The sequence below is a fragment of the Podarcis melisellensis genome (assembly GCF_964234715.1).
Source record: "Podarcis melisellensis genome assembly, chromosome: 5".
Taxonomy (NCBI): domain Eukaryota; kingdom Metazoa; phylum Chordata; class Lepidosauria; order Squamata; family Lacertidae; genus Podarcis; species Podarcis melisellensis.
In genome coordinates this window covers 79,035,062-79,059,507 of record NC_138537.1, presented here as the reverse complement: position 1 = coordinate 79,059,507, position 24,446 = coordinate 79,035,062, and the positions used below count along the sequence as shown (strand labels likewise).

At 43.7% G+C, this 24,446-nt stretch overlaps 1 protein-coding gene and 1 long non-coding RNA gene across 6 annotated transcripts in view; one reads left to right on the top strand and one right to left on the bottom strand.

The window, feature by feature from the left end:
• LOC309371100 (rap1 GTPase-GDP dissociation stimulator 1-like) overlaps positions 1-23,946 on the bottom strand; it is a 35,719-nt gene extending 11,773 nt beyond the window's left edge. The window contains exons 1-7 of one of the 3 annotated variants that reach the window (XM_081913677.1): positions 23,818-23,946; positions 19,914-20,024; positions 11,889-12,011; positions 9,100-9,225; positions 8,223-8,351; positions 7,651-7,776; positions 1,889-2,032 (exon numbers count right to left, since the gene is read on the bottom strand). In XM_081913677.1, coding sequence (XP_081769803.1) covers positions 1,889-2,032; positions 7,651-7,776; positions 8,223-8,351; positions 9,100-9,225; positions 11,889-12,011; positions 19,914-20,024; positions 23,818-23,821 — 763 coding nt within the window. In that variant the 5' untranslated portion in view covers positions 23,822-23,946. Of the gene's footprint in view, positions 1-1,888; positions 2,033-7,650; positions 7,777-8,222; positions 8,352-9,099; positions 9,226-11,888; positions 12,012-13,005; positions 13,444-19,913; positions 20,025-23,817 lie in introns of those variants that run through there. The other 2 variants (XM_081913678.1, XM_081913679.1) reach the window with 2 other exon arrangements.
• LOC309371221 lies at positions 14,179-22,559 on the top strand. Of its 3 annotated transcripts, XR_014168932.1 has the most exons (5): positions 14,179-14,721; positions 15,615-15,726; positions 18,474-18,637; positions 19,923-20,035; positions 22,438-22,559. It is a non-coding gene; the product is annotated as an uncharacterized lncRNA (long non-coding RNA). The 3 variants fall into 3 exon arrangements; XR_014168933.1 differs by lacking the exons at positions 14,179-14,721; positions 15,615-15,726 and adding an exon at positions 18,021-18,100; XR_014168934.1 differs by lacking the exons at positions 14,179-14,721; positions 15,615-15,726 and having other exon boundaries at positions 18,290-18,637.
• Positions 23,947-24,446: the final 500 nt, after the last annotated feature.

Below are 24,446 nucleotides of genomic sequence, written 5' to 3'. Positions count from 1 at the left end.
ATTCAAATAATGATAAACATGATTTAAATTGAAATACAGTGTTTCTCAACATAGCAGGAAAGTTGACACCTAAGAGCTGCAGGTGGCGGTTGCCCTAATTTTATGTGTGGTGGGGAGCCCAGAGGGAGAGAATGGGAGCTGAGAAATGAGGAGAAACAAAACAGATGGAAGGAGGAGAAGGAAAACCCTCTGCAAGTGATCCCTTCACTGTCCTTTCTTTGGCAGACCACTGGGGGAAGAGGAAGAGGAGGGAGGGAAAAAGAAGAGGTGGACTGCCCACTTTGGTCTCTGGTCATGCTCACTGCTAGGCCCAGATACCGCTACCACCCAACCCCTGAGAGATTATTCTCCAGAAAAAGCAGACCTCAAGAGAAAAACAGGTCCACCACCCCTTATGTGAGAGGAGGTATCTTCATGCTACCACCAAAATATTCAGCATGATATCTGACATTTTCCTTCATCACATAGAAATGTGCTTGTTAGCACTAGTTGCTGCAGCAAGGATAGTCCATAAGTTCTCCAGGTGGACTACTAACACGATTGCATAGTTGCACATGTTACAACAGTGGACTGTGGCTCTTCCAGTTTTGGTCTGAGCTGTGGTGGAGGTTCAGGTTTAAGCCATGGCCAAGACACCACATACAACCAGTCTTGCAAGTGGCACAGAAATGGCATTAAGAAACCCAGAACAGAGAGCGATGAATCTCTGAAGAAGGTTGATCCCAAGTTCCTGTGGAAGATGCGTTTTGCAAAGCAACACAAGGGCTGAAGAAAATGCAGGCCAATAATGCTAAGAATGCCAAATCACCAGCTTGGCAAAAGGGACTGGGCTCACAGTTGTTTTCTTCTCTTTTCACTCAAGGCATTTTGTAGAAATAAAACTGAATATAACATGTGGTGGGAAAACAACAACTACAGTGGACTGTGGAGAAGCCAGAATTGGTTTCAACTTCCTCCATATGCTGAAGGTAAGACACAGCTCACTCCCGAGTCAATGTAAGTGACCAAAAATCAACATTAAGAAGAACAAGAACAACCCCAACATGCCTAATTCATTAACGTAAGTGACTTGTTGTCCTCACTATCCCCACCAGTAAATATTAAGTGAACAATTGGATAATTAATTGGATGCTTATTTTACACAGATTGCTTTCTGTCTGTAGTAATTACTACAATTTTGTAACCATAAAAAGAATTAACTGTAATTCCCAAGTGTTTATATTTGAAACAGATGCCAAGACTCCTCTCTTTATCTAGTTAGATGAAACAATAAGAAGCAGAAATGAATTTCTTCTTCTGATAAAATTACCCTTGTCAGATTAGCTAAGTTTAACCTACTGCAGATAAGCTAAAAGCAAACTTATATAGACTTGAGGTCAGATATTACAAAAGGCTCCAGTAATTTCATCTCACTCCCCTGGAGGGATGGGAAACCTGCAGCTTCCAAGATATTACTGTACTCTGACTCCCATTAGCCCTAGCCAGTAAGGCCAATGGTCGAGGTTGCTGGGAGTTGTGGTCCAACAGCATCTTGAGGGCCACAGGTTCTACACCCACCCACACAGAATGTCGGAGATGCTGACTCAATCATCCTCCTGCAACCTTTGGCCAACAGCTAGCTGACTAGCCCTTAAATGCCCGAGGCAAACTTGTATATACGCAGGGCCAAACACTAGCATTACAATCATACTACAAGGGTATCATTCCTTTTTGTTTCCGTTTTTTAAAAAGCCATCTGTGGTGGAAAATTCCCCCCAGGAATCTGGAAACGGCAGACCGCAGCTGTGTCTGTAGCAAGGAAAAGGAAGCACTGAAGCAGATGGCCCTCCTGCAGCTGTTCTTGTTTTGTGCATCTGGACTCGCTCTCCCTGGGCTCGCTCGTTCTTACCTCCAAGTAGCAATGACACAATCAGATCCGACGCAGCCTTCAAGCTGCACACATCTTCTGGCTTGGAACTGTCTTGCAGCCTCTGCAGGATCTCAACTATGGCTTCCTGAATACCAGCTTCAACCAACTGAGATTTTAGGGCATCTGCGGAAGTCATGATAAACAAACATGTTTAAAGCTTCTTGCCGAGTGTTGCTAACCGCAGACAAATGAGGGCTCATTCTTACAATATGATTTACATCTCATCCTAATAACGTGCTGGTGCAGGAGCTTACCCAGGGTTTGTGTTTCCTTTTGGAAATGAGGCACAGCAGAGACTGTGGTGTCTTTATGGCATATGGTTTATTTACAAATGTATACAACTTGAACAATGGAGGGGTTCGTAGCATTAACACCCCAAAAGGGTTTTGTTTCTCGCAAAGACATCCTTGAATTCAAACAGAAATCAAACACTCCAACTCTTTCCAGTTTGCTGCTTTACTTCTAGGTCCCTTCCCTGCAAACTCTGCTCTAAACTCTGGCTTTTGTCCTTCTCACTAACCATAGGCCAGAAGAATTATAGAATCATAAAATTGCAGAAGCCCCCCCCCCCACTTGCTGTCTCACACAGAGCTCCTTTCCTTTCTTTCCCTAAATGGCTTACCCCCACCCCCAGGTGATCACCTCAAGAGGAAGCTAGCCTGGTTTATATTATAACACTTTCAAAATCCAGGGGTTCAGGAAGCTGGCCTGGCTTGATTAGCTTTAAACATTTGTTGGATCCAGGGATTAGCAGGACCTGGCACTCACAAACTCATAACAATGTGAAGTAAGATTGTGTGAGAAGAACAAGGTCATGCTATGTGGAGGAGACCCCGATACAGGAACTTCCCATGCAATCTCTTATGACATACCTACATGTATCAATTTTATAGAACTGCCACAAACAAATGTCCTCAAGTTTGATGAGGATGCTGAATGCTCTCTATCAGAGATGCCAAATGATGTCTGCCCCAAACTACAATACCCAGGGTTCCCTGGCAAGAGGGAATGACTATTAAACTAATATAATTCTGTAGCATAGATATATTTTTTAACTGGTATAGTAAGGAAAAAAGTCATAGAGAAGTTGCACCCATGCTTCTGGGATAACTTTTGTAGTTTGTCTGTTACTCAACCCAAAAAAGATTCGTAGGTTGGAAGGGTCAATATAACACATCTTAAAAACCTGTCTCCACACTAATTTTGCCTCTCCTGCCTCTACTTTGCTGACAAAGGTCTACTAAGAAAGGAGTACATTTGCAATTCGCAGGAACAACTACTGAAATGGAAAAGAGAGCATCCGAGTCGTTTGCAAACTAGTCTAGAAGCTCTTGGGGTGCTTGAAAGCCAAATTCTCTGCTAATTCAATCAAGGCTTCACATCACTTAGCACTTGTTTGCTGAAGAGAGCCCAGGACTCTTATGCCATCTTTCCAATTAGCATCAAAATGCTGCCATCTTGAGTCAAGCACCCCTTATTCAGAAAAGCTTGGCTTAATTTGGATTCCCTCTTGTTGTAAGCTCTTGCGCCCCCTCTCTTTGAAGAGTTCTCAGAGATCATAAGGAAGTGCTGGTATACAATTACACTCCCCTTGATTTCTTCGACTCTCCAGCTTATCAGCGCCCGCCACTTCAACACCCCTCCTTTGCCTTCTGAGCACTGAAACATCAGGATGCAGTTGCTCTTGGCTCAATGCCCACCTCTTCTCTCCCTCCCTCCTTCCCTCTTCCATATCTCTCATCCTCCCCCTTCCTTCTGGGACAAGCCTCCAGTAATTTACCTTGAAATTGCCTTTTGTTTTACTTTCTCAGTACAAACACATTTTCCTGGAAAAGTCCAGACCTCATCTCTCTTGCTCCCTCCCTTTGGCAGTCACTCCACTGTTTAATGCTGTGCTCTGGTGAATTTTGGTAGAAAGTGCTATTTTGGGGTCGGTTGTACTCGAGTGACAGCAGCTTTTCCTCCAATGTAACAGAGCCAGAGCCATGGAGGGAAGAGATCTCACCAACAGTGCATCTGAATTTCCCATAGCATCATGTTCCAGGAAGGCTTATTCCCTGAACATGACTTTCAGAAGACCAGAGATGCATGTGCCAAGCAAGTGTGGAAACAAGGGAGAGGGAACCCTAGAAGAGCAGTAAAGGTAAAGGTAAAGGTAAAGGTAAAGGGACCCCTGACCATTAGGTCCAGTCGTGGCTGACTCTGGGGTTGTGGTGCTCATCTCACTTTATTGGCTGAGGGAGCCAGCGTACAGCTTCCGGGTCATGTGGCCAGCATGACTAAGCCACTTCTGGCAAACCAGAGCAGTGCACGGAAACACCGTTTACCTTCCCGCCGGAGCGATACCTATTTATCTACTTGCACTTTGACGTGCTTTCGAACTGCTAGGTTGGCAGGAGCAGGGACTGAGCAACGGGAGCTCACCCCGTCGCGGGGATTCGAACCGCTGACCTTCTGATCAGCAAGTCCTAGGCTCTGTGGTTTAACCCACAGCACCACCTGTGTAGCAGTAGGTGCTATCAAAGGCCTGTTCAGACAAGTGTGATTTGTGTAATAAAAACTTTGAATCTCTGTGTTCTCTTGTCAAATAACATTGGGTAGACACTGTGCAATAAAGCAGCTAGATAAGCATTGTGAAGTCATGCACTTAGCCCATAGGCAGTCAATATGGTGCTCTCCTGATGTTGGAATTCCATCATCCCTGACCACCGGCAAATGCGAATTGAAGCTCAACAATATATGGAGGATTGTCTCCATATATTGTCACCATGTTGTCTACCCCTGGCTTAGACATGGTCATATTGAATTTTATTGTGCGTCCTGTTGTCACTCCACCATCAAACAACTTATAAGGGCAGATCCATACCATACATTTAAAGCACATTCAACACACTTTTAAAGCACTTAAATGACTTTCCCCAAAGAATCCTGGGAAGTTTAGTTCCCTCCTCACAGAACTACACTTCCCAGTACTCTTAACAAGCCATGACCCCCAGGATCCTTTGTGGGGAAGCTATGTGCTTTAGCTGTGCATTGGGTGTATTTTAAATGTACGACACTAAGGACACTGAGGTCCAACTCCGAGGGCCTTCTGGTGGTTCCCTCCCTGTGAAAAGTGAGGTTGCAGGGAACCAGGCAGAGGGCCTTCTCAGTGGTGGTGCCCACCCTGTGGAACGCTCTCCCATCAGATGTCAAGGAAATAAACAACTATCTGATTTTTAGCAGACACCTGAATGCAGCCCTGTTTAGGGAGGTTTTTAATGTTTGATGTTTTATTGTGCTTTTAATTCTGTTGGGAGCCACCCAGAGTGGCTGGGGAAACCCAGCCCGATGGGCAGGGTACAAATAAATAATAATTATTAAGCATGGATTTCCCACAGTGCAATATCCTTCAGATCTATCTACAGTGCTGTGATGCAGTGCATAGGTCCATACTGGAACTACGTGGGCAGGACCAATTGCATGAGTCTTTCCCAGCCATTCCTTCCACTGGGTGACAATTAAATGATGATTTTGTAACTGACTCTGCCCCACATGGTTTTGGCACTGCCTGGCCCTGCTCCTACTCAAATGGAGGTGAAGAAAAGGTAGGTGAAGACAAGCAAAGGCGATCTGTCACCAGCAGGAGCAGATTCTCTTAGTTGCTCAGACCAATAAGCGACCTTGACCCAAAAGCTTCCTGGAGTATCACCTGGGTCACTATGACCTATTCAGAAAGCTTCCTTGCTGGTGCAGCTGGTCTGCTTGCGATTCCCTCCTTTGGCTAGAAGCTTGGTGGTTCAAGGATGCCAGTTCTTGTGGGATCAATGTCTGAACAGGTATACATATATATGCATTTATATATTATATATTATTATATTATATTATATTATATTATATTATATTATATTATATTATACCGATCAGAAGGTCGGTGGTTCGAATCCCCGCGACGGGGTGAGCTCCCGTTGCTCCTGCCAACCTAGCAGTTTGAAAGCACGTCAAAGTGCAAGTAGATAAATAGGTACCGCTCTGGCGGGAAGGTTTTATATATATATATATAATAATCACAGAACTGTAGAGTGGGAAGGGGCCACGAGGATCATCTAGTCCAACCCCCTGCAGGAATATTTTGCCCAACATGGGGCTCAAACCCACAACCCTGAGATTTGAGACTACAACATGCTAAAGTGCCTTTTTGGTCCTCTGCATAATCCTGTGTGTGAGTTAAAGGCGATGACTGTGTTGACAACTGTCAACCTTATTATTGTAGCTGGGTTTTTTGTTTTTGTTTTTAAACACCCCAAAATATCTTGATTGTTTTGAATACTGAGACACACTTAAAAGCAGACTGTTGGTTAAAATCAGGACAGAGTTTCCATTTAATTATGAATGAACAAACGGAGGGAGTTGGTGGGCAGGCTAACATTTGGAATTACGGATATGAATAACTGTGACATTTCCCTTAAGTTATTTCATTAATCTAAATTTGGTTAATTGAAGTTGACCATGCTGCATTAATCAATGGCTAATGTCTACTGTGATCTCATCAAAACAAAGGCTTTGGGAGCTTTTAAAATATAATGCGAGTAACTGAGGACCTGCACTGGGTTATGCATCCAAAGATACAGGACCGCTGTGATTTGGATACCTGTTTCTTTTGCATCCCTCCATTATCTTCACTGTCATTGCTGCTTCACCTCACATTACGTTTTTAGTATGGCATCACATTGTACATGACAAATATGTAACACATGTGTTAAGGCATGTATGCAACACAGATAAATGTCACAGGGAAAATCCATCTTGGCAGTCATTCCTTACAATCATTTTATTTACTATCTGCACCTATATCCTGCTCCCAGGTCAGGTTACAAAAATATCACAAAATAAATACCATGTACATTAAAAAAAAGATGTTTTAAAATCAACATATCATGTTTTCCAGATACAATGTGTGAACCAGCCCTAAAAATACATAGTTAAATGTACATTTCGGGCTGTCTGGTGGTTGGTTTTCAAGTTTTTGCACTCACACCCAGTCCCCAGATTTCTAGAATGAGAATTTCAGGAGCTGGCTGTCAGGGAACTGACATCAGAGCGAGAGGCGGAGGCAGGGCTCCAGAGCGATGCCGGAGAGGGGACCAGCAGGGGGGAAGGAATTCAGCGCAACACCAGTAGAGAAGGGAGGGAGATGGAGGAATAGGAGACTGGTCTCCAAGACCCTGCATCAGAGACTAGTAGAGAGAGCGCTGGCACACCCCTGCCTTCCCCTTACTTGCGCAGACGAGTTCCGCGCAGGGAAAATAGGAGGAGACTTGGTGTCAAACAGCTCTTATGCTGGAAAAGGTTCAAGAAACGCCCACTGACAGATTCTGCAAGCGACTGACCGGCCACGGAGTGTGGGCTGTCAGCCAAGGCATGGTGAACCAGGCAATCGGACACAACTAGCAGGCAACTTACGCACAAGTAACCCCTTACAACCATTACACTGGCTTTTCTACTTAAAATGCTCTTAGAGGTTATTAAGCTTCTGGATAGTGGGTCAAATGCTTCTGTCAACAGCTGAATTAAAAACAAAGGAAGAAAAAGCAATTTTGTTCTCATACAAGTTGACAGGGTTCTGAACAGTTCTGTTTGAAACATGCCTTTGAATCAAAGTGCTTTCCCTCTCTCTCTGATTCAATAAACAAACAGTTAGCTTAGATAACTGCTTAAATGCATGTGAAACCATCTCAGGGTATCTCATCAAGATAGCTTACCATTCTCTGCTAGTGTGTGAAGAACCTCAAGGATGATTTCTACCTTCTCATGGTGGTTTGCTGCCCGTAGCTGATGTACCAAATGTTCTGCAACTCTGGTCTTGCTAAGGGCCTGTTTAGCAGTGTCTGCATAAAAGATCAAATGTCTGTGAATCACTTCATCTCTGTATGAAACATAAAGTTCTATCTGATTAGAAATGAGAAATCACTGTGGTGATTCTGCAAGGTGCCTTCTTGAAATGTTACCTGTTGTGTGGACTCCAGGTCAACAAGAGAAAAAAGGTCAACCCCTCACTTAAAGCTTTAGAGATGAAGGGGAGAAGGGTTATTTTATGGAGGCTAGAGCTACTGTTAAAACATTTTGTATAGAGTGCAGTGGGTGACTGACTACATCACATTGTGTGCTGCCATGTTGACAACAGACTCCCTTCTTTGGCTCCACAAATGTTTTTGTTTGTTATGCCCTTGTGCTTCTGAGTACATATGCAATAGAGCTGGGTGAGACTTAAAGCCAAGGCCCTTTCAGGTGAGACAAAAGCATAATACAACCATAAGCAAATTGCAAGATTCACCTATATCTGCAAGGTTGGATAAGGCCAGCAGGTTGACACGGACAAGAGGTTCATTATCGGGATAGTCTGACATTATCCTGACCAGTGACGTGATCACCTCTGCCCCCACCAGCTGCTCCTGAAGGTCATCTGGAAAAGACAAGTGCAAAAATTAGGAACTAGGAGCAACCTCTTTGAGGGGTTTAATACCTTCTGAGCACTCTCTTTATGACCTCTTCTCGTTATTACTGAGTGTACATGATGCTGTTTGAGCTGACGTTGTGAGCTGCCTTGAGGGCCTTTGGACTAAAAGGTAAGAGACAGGTATTTTAAATAAATCAAGGGTCAAAACAGGCAACACTTAAGAGGAAAAAATATTTCCATTGAATGCAGCTAGTTTGAAAGACACAATCAGGAACATAGGTGGCTCCAACAGGTAGAGTTGCTGGGCTATGTGTCATGGTCTGGTTGGATGCAAAGGAGTGGTGGGAGGCACCAGCAGAGGAAGCCCCAAGCAAATGGTCATGGGAAAAAGGCACAGAGTCAGGGGAGTTGTGGTAGTATGAAGATAAGTGGTCAGAGGGAGAAGAGGAGGCTGGCGAGGAGGTCCAAGAGGCAGAGATGAGTCAGGCTGCTGAAGAAGCCAGAGGGTTTCCCTCTCTTGCTGTGACCAGCTCCTCTCCGGACATGGAGAGGAATGAAGAGGGCAGAGTAAAGAGAAACAAGACAAAGTAGCTCAGATTTCTGGGACCTTCAGTCCTCACAGCTGCCACATTGGGAAGAGTTGCTGTGATCACCAGGCCTGAGCTACTTTGGTTTCTTTGAATAAAGAGCTTAAATCTCACAGCACCCCACCATCTTTTCTATTGATAAACGTCTTCAACACCTTTTTACTTACTGTTATCATAGCAGATACGACCAATGGCCCTGCCAACATGAAGCAACATCTCCTGGTCTGTGCTGTCCAATAATGGGATCAGGATTGGCACCAAGCCAGCATCTATACAGTGGGTCTTCATCTCCTCTGCACAAACAGAAGACAGAGGCTATGTTCACCTAGCGTTCTGATATTGTAAGCAAGCATTGTAAAATTGAAAGAAGTGAGGTTTCAGTTAGGACTATAATGACAGTAAAGCCATTAAAACTGGGACAAATGTTCTAATTTTGGTCTCATTAACATGGCAATTCTGGAGAAAGATAAACGCAAACCTACTAACACATCAGCATATTATGTATTAAGGGGGGAAGCAGTCCATACTTTTGAATTTGATTAATTTGGTGAAACTCGTGTTATGCTCATTAATAGAAGCTAAGAAGTGACAAGTGTCCCTCTGAACGCAATTTTTAATTAATCTGAGAGAATTGGATTAACTACCCAGACATTTCTTGGACATCTTAACATTAATCTCCTTTTTCTTGTCTCACTTAAAGAGCAGACAGGCCCCTAAGCATACTCAATTACTACCGAAAGAGGCATAAACGTACATGTGCCCCTGATGTAAAACTGGGCTTTTCTTTTTTTAAACTGCCCCCCTCTTCAAATAGTGTGAACTGATAAGTTGGTTGAGAGAACCCAATGCATTGGTGGGACGGGACGCAGAGTGTCCAGAAGACTCTATGGCGCTTTGAGTGTCCACTGATATTCTTAAGCTTGTGAAGAGAGCCGAACTATTTCATGTCTTTGGGGGCTCTTCTGAAGGATTGGCTGTTTTGCCTGCAATTCAAAATGGGTTCCTCTCCTCCTCTCAAAAAATGGGCATCATCTTCGAAATCCAGCAACCTACTAATTGTGGAATATGGTCCACTCTCTACATGCAGGAAGTGTGGCCTTACCCAGAGCTTCAGTCTGATCCTGCAACTTGGTATTTTCAGGAAATCTCTAAGAAGAAACCAACACGGTTGCAACTTTTTACGTGACACAGTTCAGAGCCCTATATGGACCCCATATTAGCAGGCACCATTCACAGGCAGGCTCTGGAGTTATAGTGCCTTGCTAGGGCATTCCACACTGATACCTGCCCATCCATGTGCCTCTTCTAGAGAGGACTGAAGTCCAAGGCTAGTGTAAGGCTACCATCTCCATTTCCTGGGGACAGTCCCCAGATTTGCGAATAAGTCCCTGGACAAATTCCATCCCTGGAATGTCCCCGGATTTAATCTAATGTCCCCGGGAAATGCAGCAGAGGTAGTCTCACCAGCCCAGAGCAGTTGGCTCTGGCTAGCTTCTGGAGCTGCTCAGAAGTCCCCATATGATGGTGGTGCAGGGGCTCTAAGATGCAGCTTCCGGGGTGACTCCACCTTCCCTGACCCCAGCAACTAAGCTGTGAAGGGAGGCTTCATGCTGCCTGTCGGAGCAGCCTCCCAACTCCTTCTTGCATGCAAGCAGGAGTGGAGCGGGGATCTCTCAGCTGTGAAGGGAGGCTTCACGCTGCCCATCAGAGTTTGCGTGCAAGCAGGAGCAGGCAGGGATCTCTCAGGCAACAGGAAGCCTCCCTTCCCAGATGAGGGATTCCCCCCCCCTCCTGCTTGCACACAAGCAGGAATGGGATTGGGGCTGCTCCGATGGGAAGGGAGACATTGCGCTGCCTGATAGATCTCTGCCCCCTCCTGCTTGCACGCAAGTAGGAGTTGGGATGGGGCTGCTCTGAAAGGCAGTGTGAAGCCTCCCTTCCCAGCTGAGGGATCCCCACCCCCTCCTGCTTGCACGCAAGTAGGAATGGGATTGGGGCTGCTCCGATGGGAAGGGAGGCATTGCGCTGCCCGAGCCTCGCCACTGCCACCACTCTTGGCCCTCCTTCTCTGCCTTCCATGCCTGACCCACCACTCACTGCTTCCCTACCACCACCACCGAAGAACCAACAACTCAGGGGCTGCCCAGGCTCATGGAGAAAGGCGATAGAAGCCTCGGAGGAAGGGGAAACGTGGTGGTTGAGGTCAAGGCGGCGGCCACCCCTCGGCCACGCCATTGCTGCAGCATCGTCCAGAACATGTTTTAATTAATTAATTAATTAATGTGTCCCTGGATTCATTGAAAAAAATCTGGTAACCTTAGGCTAGTGGTTAGTGGCCTTCAATTTGATTTCTCACAATGCTGCAGCTGCTGTGTCAGTTCAGAGCATTGTACAGGTGCAATAGTGCCTGCTGTGTTTTTGTACACAGACACCCATGTCTCAGGTTGACACAACATCTAGGGCACTTTGGGGGAAAGCAGCTTCTTCTTCTGCTGCTGCTGCTTCTGCTTCCAGTTAAAGAAGAAAAAGCAGAGAACAGCCTCTTCTTCTTCTTCTTCTTCTTCTTCTTCTTCTTCTTCTTCTTCTTCTTCTTCTTCTTCTTCTTCTTCTTCTTCGCTACAGAATATGCCCCTTCCTTGCAGTGAACTCTGGAGAGGGTCATGCACATAGCAGGGGTCCCACTGGAAGGCACTTTGCCAGGAGCATGCTCAAATTGGGAGCTGCTGTTGGCCAGGAGCAAATGGCAAATAAATAGCTACACTTTTAAAGGAAAAACAACAATGCCAGAAGCAGTTTGATTCCCTTTAATGGCAGTCTGTCATCTATGAGGGAGTGCAAGCAGTTCTGAAAGGCATCTGTAAGTTTCACTGCTGTGGTGCTAATGAACAGACTGTGACATTGTAGGTGTCCAGGAATCCCGAGCAGATAAATCCATCTGAAATATCATGCAATGTACCGTTTTTAGCTATCTCTGCCAGCACCTCAGCTGCCTTTACTGCACAAAGAGGGTTGCTCTGCAGAAGTCTGGCGAAAGCTGGCAAAACATCACTTTCAGCAATCAGGCTGGAGGTCTTGTGCTCTGTTGTGATAAAAAAAACATGACCGGGTTAAAGGGCAGGGGAAATGGGATTCTCGACGATATGAAACTTGGGCTGCCAGGTCATAACCGGGAGGAACAATGACCACCTTATGATCCAACAAGTCTAATTATAGATTATGGATTGAAACAAGTTGGCTAAGGGAGGTCTGTGCTAATGGACTCTTTCTCCCTGTCTGGTCCTGGTCATTTAGTCTTGCCACCTGAGTCTGTTCAGGTTAAGCTGTAGCTGGTGCTGCTCCCACCACCCACTGAAAATGCTTCCTGACTTATATTATAAGGATTATAAGGAAAGGATTTTGCACAACCAGTGCAGTAAGTAAGGGGTGTGTGTGTATCTGTTGCTAATACTGTTGGTTTTGTGGCCTATTCATCTCCTGTGGATAGATCAACAATGGCTTTGGAAAGCCTGGGTTTAAAAGCCCACTCAGCTAGGAGTGATATTGGGCCTACCTCACAGGATTGCTGAGAGGATAAAAATGGAGGAAGGAACCACACACACTTCCTTAATTTTCTGACAGGAAAGGCTTGCACCCTTTTTACAATCTTTGTGAGCTTATCAGGTTTCATGTGAGTGTTAGCAGTATTTAGCGGTCCAAATTTCTTAGGCATTAAAAAATAGCAGACTGACCGGCAACTTATCAAACCAGACCATTATAACTGAGCAGCCCATTTCAATGTCAGATATGTTGTGCTGCTGAAATGTGTATTTCCTTGAACGTATCTTGAATTGAGGTGATGACAGTAGCCAATAATATTCATTGTTTTGTTTGTACTCCTGTCTCCTATGATTGTGTGGATGACAGTATGTCGGTAAGGTAGTAGTGCTTAATGGTACTAATCAGTGAATTTGGGGAAATTGTTTTTGGTAAAAGTTGTACACGCACACAGTTTGTTATGTACCATAAAATGCCATTGCCAAAGCAGTGCCACTCCTTTCACTGATAATAAAAACAATACTGTACCATTTATGTGCCTTACCATTTGTAATCATTCCTACTCAGAGTAAGACCCACTGAAATCATTGTTGCATCCTCTGAGGCAAGTCAGGTTAGGAGTCTATCCTGATTGCATTTTAAAATTATTTCTAAGTATCACAGAAAAATTCTGTTACCCCTGCTCTCCAGTCCTCTTTACAATTTTATTGCTTGTGTCAAGACCAAATTAGGAACTATATTTTTGCAGGGGTGATTTAAAACAGGACCATCACTTGACATGTGGAGAGAGTTGCACATACAGTACGTTGTTTCAAAGATACGGTACATTCTGTGAAGGCCATTAGGCCTTAAATTGTTATAATGTTACAAATGTGTTTAGCGGTGGTTGCTAGGTGGCAGCTTCTAGCAGATAGGCTGATTTAAGATTCAGTAGGTGGGGCTTAGAACAAGGTAAACTGAAGTCGGATTGGCTGGAGGTTCCTGTCAGTTGGACAGTTAACTGTAAGGGGGAGACAGTTGTAGATCAACAGAGGGAGACAGGAGTTACTAGGCAATTGTGAAGCTTTAAGGCAGTGGTGGCCAAACTTGGCCCTCCAGCTGTTTTTGGACTACAACTCCCATCATCCCTAGCTAACAGGACCAGTGGCCAGGGATGATGGAAACTGTAGTCCCAAAACAGCTGGAGGGCCAAGTTTGGCCACCACTGCTTTAAGGAATTGGTGGCAGCAAAGTAATTCTGTAACCTAGAGAAGTACTGTCACAAATACATTAGGTGCCACATTATTGGTTCTGGCAGAGTCCCTGCATACAGATGGAGACAACTGTCAGTGGTCTCTTCTTACCTATGGACCCAATCGTCCTCCAGGACCTTGGACAGCCTAGTCAAATATGCCTTCCTGTAATTAGTTGCCTTTTATTTTGGGTTTTTCCAAGAGCTCTTGGAGAAACCTAGACAGCATCTTAAAAAGCAGAGACATCACCTAGCCAATAAAGGTCCGTATAGTTCAAGCTATGGTTTTCCCAGTTGTGATGTATGGAAGTGAGAACTGGACCATAAAGAAGGCTGATTGCCGAAGAATTGACGCTTTTGAATTATGGTGCTGGAGGAGACTCTTGAGAGTCCCATGGACTGCAAGAAGATCAAACCTCTCCATTCTAAAGGAAATCAGCCCTGAGTGCTCACTGGAAGGACAGATCCTGAAGCTGAGGCTCCAATATTTTGGCCACCTCATGAGAAGAGAAGACTGGAAAAGACCCTGATGTTGGGAATGATTGAGGGAACAAGGAGAAGGGGACGACAGAGGACGAGATGGTTGGACAGTGTTCTCGAAGCTACGAACATGAGTTTGACCAAGCTGCGGGAGGCAGTGGAAGACATGAGTGCCTTGCATGCTCTGGTCCATGGGGTCATGAAGAGTCGGACACGACTAAGTGACTAAACAACAACAACAAGCCCTCTTAGTTTAACCATAGAAAAATCATCTCTTAGAAAGTGCCTCTCCACATAAATTTCTGACTTATCCTGAAGAAAATAACAAACATGGCTCAAAGAAGGAATCTAGAGAAGCCAGCTCCTGAAAAAGAGCAGTGGAGAACAGCCTTCTGGAATGGTTCCAAGAAGCAGAAGAAATTGAGGAAAATGTACACCCAGTTATAGGAAACAGCTATCATACAATCTAAGTCTGAATCTGAAAGGACCTTTCCACAAAAAAACCTGGTTTGGTCATGAGTATCATATATCAAACATATAGATGGTGAGTTTTTGAGCCATGCCAATCTGGTCTGGGAACATAATAAATTTCATTCAATCATGCCAATTTAGTTTCATGACACAGGGCTAAAGTCAAGTCGCAGGGGCATGTTGCTTGCATTTGATATACCACTGGGTTCCAGGGGATCAATTAGGCAATCACAACTTGCTGCTTGCAGATGTGTAGAAATTCATGCTGGTTAACCCCATAGGGACTTTCCCTGGTTACCAAATTCCACATAGCTCCAGCTGAAGCAAACATCTTGGTAACAATGCAGTTGTGTATGTGTTGGCTGTATCCAGACCTTCAAATGAATAAATTTGGGTTAGGAATCTTCATATTAATGCATGACCATCAGGGAGCCAGCTGTTGCAATTTTACCTTCTTCCCCACCATCACCTGAAAAGCTCTGTATTTTTTTTGTAATAGGTTATCAATTATCCCAACTGCAGCTCTGTTGCTGGAACATGTCAAATGACAAGCAGTGCACAACATTTGTTCATGTGTGCATATTTACAGGCACAAGCACTAGAGACAAGATATGCCTTCCTCCATCAAGGGATGCAAACTTAAAGAACAGCAACCCACCATAGCAGAATATTTTAAAGGCATTTTTAAACCTCAGAATAGGGACAGTGATTCACCATGGACAAGAAAATAGGGTTTGTCCTTGGTAAACAGGGACAGCTGGAGTGTATGCTGTTAGCAGCAAGAGTTTGTAATATACCCAATTAGGACTTGGTTCCTGCTGCGTCATCAAATCTAATTGGCATTCAGTTATGGTAGGAACCCCCAGAGAATCTGGATGCAAACCTGGATAGGCTGACTTAGAAGGGAAGGCTTGTCTTGTTTTCCCTTAAAAACAAAGCAAAACTCCCCTCTCCTTTGTCTCTTAGGGCTACTCTCATCGTCTGCTTCCTTCAATCAGTTTCAGCTGGTTAAGCAGTAAACAGCTTCTACCAGATATGAGCTTGCTCAGCTAGAAATGAGGACTCAATCGGATTATATGTAAGTTAGGCATGTGTGTACTTAGTTGATGAACTGGCTGGCAACCGCAGCCCCTGTATCCCACAGAAAAATCCATCCCCAGAAATGCCACCTAAAGTGGCAACTGCTCTGTAACCATCGCATCATGATTGAGCGAGGCCATCAACATGATGGATACTGGTTGTCTTTTCTTTCCATTTCACTGCAGCTCTGTGCCTCAAAAGAAACTGTAAATTGAGATGACTAGGGCGCTGGTGGTGTTCAGCTAAAGCCAAAACACAGTGACATACGTGTCTCGGCCCTTCTAATAGTGAACTCAGCTGCTTAGGCTTGTAGTCAAAGTGGGGCTGAAAAATAAGAAGTGGACATCCGCAGCCTTGGTGGGGGAACCCCAAGGTTTGCAGACACAGAAATAATATTTGGCAAACCCCTCCCCCCCAAACAGCCCAAGGAGGACTGAGCATGATCAGTGGCCACAGAATGTTGTGGTCATTTCAGACAACCTGTTTATTAGATTGAATGCTCAATTCACACAAAAATTGAGGGGAGAATAATAAATAATAATAATTTTATTATTTATACCCTGCCCATTTCGCTGGGTTTCCCTAGCCACTCTGTGTGGCTTACAGCATATCTAGAAACACAATGATAGGTTATACAATGCTAGCTATGTAGTGAGTATTCATTCTGATTCATTTACTGGGTGGTTAATACAAGATAATGTCAAGCAGTTATTGCCACACACTTTTCAGTGTATTTTCCCGTGACCTTTTTTGGGGGGGAGCAGGTTTGTTGAAAAAGGGCACCAAATCCACTTTAATTGGGAAATCTTAATTTGCTGGTATGCTTTTGAGTCTCCTGCAAAACAGTCCAGAAGCACCCTGAGTGTCTGCTGTTGAGGTGGGGTGTGTGACCATAGCTGTCAACGTTTCCCTTTTTTTAAGGGACATTCCCTTATTTTGAATAGGATTCCTCACAAGAAAAGGGAAAAGTTGACAGCTATGTGTGTGATGAATGGAAAACCAAGGGGAGGCGGAATGGAATGGAGTATCCTTTAAGGAGGCACATCTGGCTGGCTGGAACACAGAACACTCCTTGCGGTAATATTCCGATGCAGGTGCTATTTGTATGAATACATTAGAAATACCTTATAGTGTCAATTATATTCTTCAACCATTACATCATAGTTCATTTCTGGCCACTGTTGGGCACTCGATTTAGGTAAGCTTTTGAACCTGAGGCCATAAGCATAACATAATCTGGAGCAGGCTTCCTCAACCTCAGCCCTCCAGATGTTTTTGGCCTACAACTCCCATGATCCCTAGCTAGCAGGAACAGTGGTCAGGGATGATGGGAATTGTACTCTCAAAACATCTGGAGGGCCGAGGTTGAGGAAGCCTGATCTGGAGTGATGATGTCACCACTTTGTACTAACTTTGAATTGTCCTAAATGCCCGAAATCCAGCACTGCCAGCAGCCTCCAGCTGGTAGTACGGGTGCATACTAATGACGTCATCAACATGTGCCAACCACAGGAGGGGCAGGAAAACATTCATGAATTTTTAGACATTAGGAAGAGGCAGTGTCCCCTTTGGTTCCACTGCAAGAAGGAACGGTGTGTCCACCACATTTGCAATGGTAGCGGTACAGCTAACAGTGCGGCCTGCTATGAGTGGCACTTTCTGACATGAAAGTTGTCAAATGGTTGTTCTCGTGCTGCACACACTTTGTCACCCTTAAGTCCAGGTTATGTCGTTATGGCAACCACACAAAACACTTCCCTCCTCTGATGAGCAGGTGACAGCTGCTTAGTGATGGCTGACAAGTAAAATAAGCTGCTGCCACCTCAGTGAAGCATAAGTTAAGAAGCAGTTAACAATAAGTAATTGAACTGCCTCAGCTAAGCCTCCCTAACTACCAAGAAGTATTCAATACAATACAATAGTATTCCATTTTCCAGGGAACAAATGGAAAATACCAAAAGATAGCTGAAATTCTCAGTTATTGTGTCTTTCAGATTAGTTGACATGATTAAGGGCTTTATTTGAGGCTAATGTGTGCTGAAAGTAGAGTTGAGAGCCTGTGTATCGCCTCTTTTTCTTCTTGAGTTAAGTAACTGAGCTAAGGCCCAACACTTCCACAAGCCAGTGCTTTTCAAACTTTTTACTTTCAGGATATTTTCCTCATGCCCGTTTGCCTGCAGAATTTCTGCATTTCAGAAAAGATTCTGGATGAGATGTTCAAGACCTTTCCCAATCTGGTACCTTCTAGGTATTGTTGGACTACAATGCCCATCATCCCAGCCATGCTACCTGGGGCTTATGAGAGTTGGAGTCCATTGCATCTGGAAGGGGGAGGGCAGGTCAGAGAAGATTGTTCTAGGAATATAAAAATGGTAATATATTTATTTTTAATTTAATTTTAGTTTCCCATTGCTCTCAGTGGTCAGGGATGATGGGAATTGTAATCTCAAAACATCTGGAGGGCCGAGGTTGAGGAAGCCTGATGTGGAGTGATGATGTCACCACTTTGTACTAACTTTGAATTGTAACAGTTGCAACTTTTCTTAAGTTGGTTCTGTAATGCTTTCTCATCCTCCAGTGAGGACTGCTAGCTCTTTAGTGACTCCCACTCAGAGAAATGCCTGGCAGGCAGAAAAGTGATGCAGATAGCAGTCATCACAAAGTCACAATGGCCAGTTCCTCTCTTGCAGGCAGGTGACATCAGCTCAATGTCACAATGACCAGTCTCTCTCTCACTGTCTCAAGCAGGCAACAGCATTTGGGCACCTCTCACACCAAGGCAAGCGGGAACCCATGGGCACAGCCTTTATTTCTCTTCATTGCTGTGGATAGCAGCCATATGTGGGCACAGTGACCACCAGGATCGCTCTTATTCAATAAGAGAAGCAGCAGGCATGGGGAGCTGGCAGGTAGGCATCCGAGGTTATTATTCCATGACTTCTACATAAAGGGTATACCCCAGAGTGGCTTGGCACAACAACTTAAAGATTGGTACAGGAATGGGGGTGAGTGGATGAATGTTGGCAGCAACCCAGATACAATAGCAAGGCAACTTGCAGAGTCAGAGCTTGGCATAGTTTGATAGAGATGATGGTGGCCAGAAGAATAGCAGGCCCTGGCCTGAAACCCATATATGATGGAAGAGCTCAAATTTTCAGCATGTGCCCAACAGTGGGAAAATTGGAAGGAGGCAGACAACAGTGCACATGGAAGCAGGTGCAGCCAACAGTAGCAAACAGAGGAAGACATTGTCTGACACATCTGATACTGCAGGACTTCAGCTTTTAGCATGTGTCTCAGGGGGCAAATAGCAGGTGGAGAATGGTAGCTGCTAGGCACAGATGCAACAGAATATGAGATGGGGAGAAATGAGAGAGAACACTGGCAGAGAAGAGACGGTATGGAGCAGAAATGCCAATAATTATCCTAAACTTGGCAGTGTGGTGCTGACATCAAATCACAGGGCAGCTCAGGGAACCTCAGCAATATCTCGTTGGCCTTCAGGAACACTAGTTGCTCCCACCTACCCATCTGCCATCTATGAATGGTGCAAGCTCATAGGTTTTTTAATTATACATGCTTTCGAAACCTACATTAGAAGAGTCCAATGATAAATTTGAATATAGTACACTTTATGTTAGTGCCTTAATGCAAAAGAACCAAAGGGGATTGTGTGGACAAACAGATTGAAAAGAAAAAGCTTATATTAATAACATTGTCATTAAATATTACTGTGTTGAGCATAGTCTGCCCAATTTCAGGGGCACTAAGGCTTGGGCTTACGGACGTGGGTGGCGCTGTGGGTTAAACCACAGAGCCTAGGGCTTGCCGATCAGAAGGTCAGCAGTTCGAATCCCTGCGACAGGGTGAGTTCCTGTTGCTCGGTCCCTGCTCCTGCCAACCTAGCAGTTCGAAAGCACGTCAAAGTGCAAGTAGATAAATAGGTATCACTCTAGCGGGAAGGTAAACGGCGTTTCCGTGCTCTGCTCTGGTTTGCCAGAAGCGGCTTAGTCATGCTGGCCACATGACCCAGAAGCTGTACGCCGGCTCCCTCGGCCAATAAAGCGAGATGAGCGCCACAACCCCAGAGTCGGTCACGACTGGACCTAATGGTCAGGGGTCCCTTTACCTTTACCTTAAGGCTTGGGTTCAACCAGCATAAAACATATTTCAATTATACTTAACTATCTTCAGCCAAAGCTTGAAGAACTCCATCTAGACTTTTGAAAACCTGTTCTTCACCTTCGGAGTCCCCTCCATCAAATCTGAGATGCTGCAGGTGTAGATTCAGGGACTCTGTTCAGAAGGTAAAAATAAATGATTGTTTGTTTATGATGTCATGCATATATTAAAGAAGCATGGGAGGTTACTGTGTGTAGGTTTTTTTTGAGGGGAGGGGTGTCATTTAAAGACCAATCACAAATTTTACTCATATGTTTGCTCTGCTTCCCAGAAACATCTGCATCACCATAAACAAAATAATGTAAAGATGTATGGAATATATGAATATATATACACACATGTTGAGCATTTTTTTTAAAAAAGTCTAAATTTTCTGCTAAACTAAATCCAGATTCTCTGCAAATGATAACTTTATACAAATATAGCAAACATGCATAATTTTTGCTCCTTCTGTGATCCAAACCTGGTTCAGACACCATTTCTTCTTTATGAAAATACAAGACAACCATCTTCTTGATTCAAATATAGTTTTACAAATAGCAAGAACCTTGGGTTAATCATTCAGTTTATACACCGTTTACTTAAGAAAAAAATTCCAGGTGTTGTTATTTCCCTAGTGATTGGTTCAGTGGAATAACACCATATGCACAGTGACTTTCGAAGTCCTTGAAAGACGTTGGCCAGATGTAAGATCATCTTGCTTTGATTTAAAACCAAGATACAGGAGAGAAAAGAATAATTGTTGGTGGGAAGGCTGATTGATGAAGGATATCTCCTAATGTAAAGATTTTAAACTTTTCTCCCTCAGAGCTCACATTTATGAGTAGGAAATTTGAAGTAGGATTTCCAATAATAAAATAGGAAACTATTTGTCTCCTACATGAGATGTAGGGCTTATTCTTTCATTTCAAGCCAATGCTATATAGATGCATCTTCAAAACATTGTTAAGAATCCTATATTTAGCAGGATGCTCAAGTTAAGAATACCCTCATTTGCTGAGCATCCATGGGTTAACTTCAAACAATATATGCTTCTTGTTTACATATATCAGAGTTCTCAACTTGAAGGTCCAATACATGTGTTGAGTGCTTTCAGATGCTATAGAGGGGAGGCTACCCAGTCAGATGGGCAGAGGTACAAAAAATAAAATTATTATTATTCAGGCACCACATTGAAACTATCCTTATGAAAAAGAATCAGTGTGTGCCTGGCTGAAGAGAAGGGCATCATGTAGAATGCAAAAGTAATGCTTTCAGACTAGCACAGGTGGGTTTTGGTCCAGTACGTATCCACTTGGAGGCAAGAGAGAGGGTAAAGAGGATGACCATTAACCCAAAATGAGGATTAAGAGAAGCGCTGGGGCAAGTGTTGGAGCCGAGGAATGCCTTTCAATAGTCAGGTCTTCAGAGCAATGCAAACCAAATAGCTCATGAGAGACAACTGGAATGTGGATTCTCCTAGGATGATCACAATGCAGATCCTCCTTTAAAACTATGACTGAACAGGGAGAATATAATGAGAAGATGTCGCCTATGGGACTTTAAAGTAGTTTGCAGTACTGTGAAAGCGGAAGGCTGTAGATAGGCAGACAGAGGAATAAGGGGGGAAAGACTCTCATATCTGGTATAATGAGGCTAAAAATATATTTCTATAGCAATAATGACTTTGCAGTGACCCTTGTGAAAGGGAATCCCGTTTAAGCAGTTCTTACAAATACAGTATCATTAAGCAGTGCAAGGCCAGCTTCATGTGAAAATTGCATCCTTTTCAACTCTTTCAGATCTTTCTTAACAGGAATCAATAGCTATTCAGAGGTAGCTATTATTAGCGCATCTGTGGAGTTTATTTTATTACTGCTCATTGATAGTTAAGGCCTGGATCTTCACAACAACCATATGAGGTACTCTAAGCTGGGAAATAGTGCAGCCAATGAACTTCATGACTGTCTGAGGATTTGAAGCCTGCACTGTCAGATTTAGGTTCAGCCCTCGAACCACTGCACCATATTGGTTCTCTGTATCTCCACTACATGCCATACCGACCTGTCATTCAGCAGTATAGCATCACACTTCTCATCTGATAGAAGAGGATGAAGCATTTTGGAATGTGCAAAAATAGTAGCTTGAAAATATGCACAATGTAGGACATCAGCTTGGAGATTCTTCAGAAGAAAGCCTTGTAAAGTATTGAGCTCGATCCTTCAAAGAGTATTTTAAGTCAATGTTAGGTAACCTTCCTCACCTCCAAGGACCACATCTACTCCTGGCCACCAATCCCAAACATATTCCTCTTACATACTTACCCAGCATATGGAAATCTCCTACACACTTGCAGCAAAAGTAACTGAGGTTGGCAACCAAGGCTGGGGTTCAGTGTCCAGGGGATATTCTTTCATCACAGGGGCCTAGTTGACCCTCAGGGTGGCTTCCAACTCTACAATTCTGTTTCTTTTTACCATAACTGACTTACAAAGCAGAGGGAAACTTTTAATTACTGGAAACGATTGTTTTCACATATCTTTTTCAGCGGCACAGTTGGATTTTGAAATAAGGAGCCAATTTTAAGACTTGGCGATGGAGAGAATTCTGTTATGTAAATGAAACAGTGCTGAAGACAGAACAAAAAATAAAGTTACTTTCCATGCCAAAGCAATGAGTATTGGGGCAAGTTCTCTCTCTCTCTCTCTCTCTGTGTGTATGTTTTGCACCTAGTGTTCTAGAGTTGGCTTTCGTTAGGTTTCCAAGTCTGGAATACTGTGATCATCTGTATTTACGTATCTTGCAACAGATCAGTCAAGCTTTTTCATTGTGATTGTTGATGTGACCCTTCTCCAAATGGATATAAAAGGCTGTAGCTCAGTAGCAAAAGGTTCCATATTTGATTCCTGGCATCTCTAGGCAGACATAAGAGAAACCCACTCTCTGAAATCCTGGAGACCTGTTGCCAGTGTAGCCAACATGGTGCTTGACTCCAACTCCCATTAGCCACAGCCAGCATGGTCAAAGGTGAAGGATGATGGAATTTGTAGTCCAACAACATCTGGGAGACATCATGTTTGCTACTCATGGTATAGACCAGTGTTTCCCAACCTTGTGCCTCCAGCTGTTTTTGGACTACAATTCCCATCATCCCTTGCCACTGGTCTTGCTAGTCACGGATGATGGGAGTTGTAGTTCAAAAACAGCTGGAGGCACAAGGTTGGGAAACACTGGTATAGACAATAACTGAGCTAGACGAACCAATAGTTTGGCTTTGTATAAGACAGCTACCTATGTTTAATTTCCCCAACATACTGCATGTAACATCTAGGTTGCTTGCCTTCTATAAATAGCACAATCTATTACATTTGCCGGACTTGCAGGCAATTTTCTGTAAAATGCAATGGGTTTTACCAGGCATTCTGCTTTTTGAAGGTGACAGTTTCTCAGAGATAAGTACAGGTGCACGCTTTAATCAGTAGATTAATCGGCTACAGCTTTAATTGATTCATTGGTGGGGCTGAAAGTTAAGGACATACGTGCTTGAAACTATTTTGGTTCCACTGTGCTACTATAGATAGAAATGGACAAGAAAATGTTACAGATTGCGTTTCCTTCCAGCAGTTTTTGTTGAAAGGTATCTTGCATTTTGTTCAATTTCTCAAAAAGAAAACTGCAGAGCAGATCCAGTAAAAGCTAACTTTTAAAAGTTAAAGCAATTAAAAGATGGATGATTAATCACCTAGTAACAATTTACTATGTGGCAGTCCTTGCATATAATAGGAGGATATGTATAAGAAATGGTTCTCTTCAAAATACATGCACACACTTAACAATCATTTGTTGCAGTTCCTACATTATATCTATATATGTCACCCATATATGAAATACGAATTTGCTTTCTCAATTTAGCATGAGTTTTACTTACCCATGGATGCTGCAGTTTTCCAGACTGGAGATAATAAAGAGCACACGGTCTGTGAAGCTCTCCCTTTAACAGCTACCAAGCTGTGAGCAAGGAGAATATTTTATAACTCTCCAGCAGACATGCAGTCCACAGCTTCCCTCTTCGCTCACCCTTCCCTCTCCCTTATGACCCTGTACTTCAAATGCTTCTAATACGTCTTAATTACTTAATCTCCAGCACTGCCTGTTTCCTCTTTAGATGTCATTAAGAGAAAGGGAAACATCGTAGTAATTATCATACAAAAAGCCACAATGTGTGGCTTCATGGCAATTTTGATTACGTTTTGTCAAATTCTCATCTCTGAGATTGTCAAGGTTTTCTAGGCATCTAAGAGTGTCGCTACAGATTCAATTCTGTGTGGCTCAAGTTTGGCTCAGAATCACCTTGGCTTCAACTTAATACATGGCTTAGCACAGGGGAGCCATTTGGAGTGGAGCAGCCTGAGTCGAGCTTGGCCATTAAAAACATCACACTGCTGTGTGTCCTTCAGAATTGTTCTCTAGCATTTGATATGTCAGGTAGGAATCTACATCAGCTGAACTCAGTCATGAAAAAATGATTGCATAAGGGAGTGATGTAACTGTTGAATT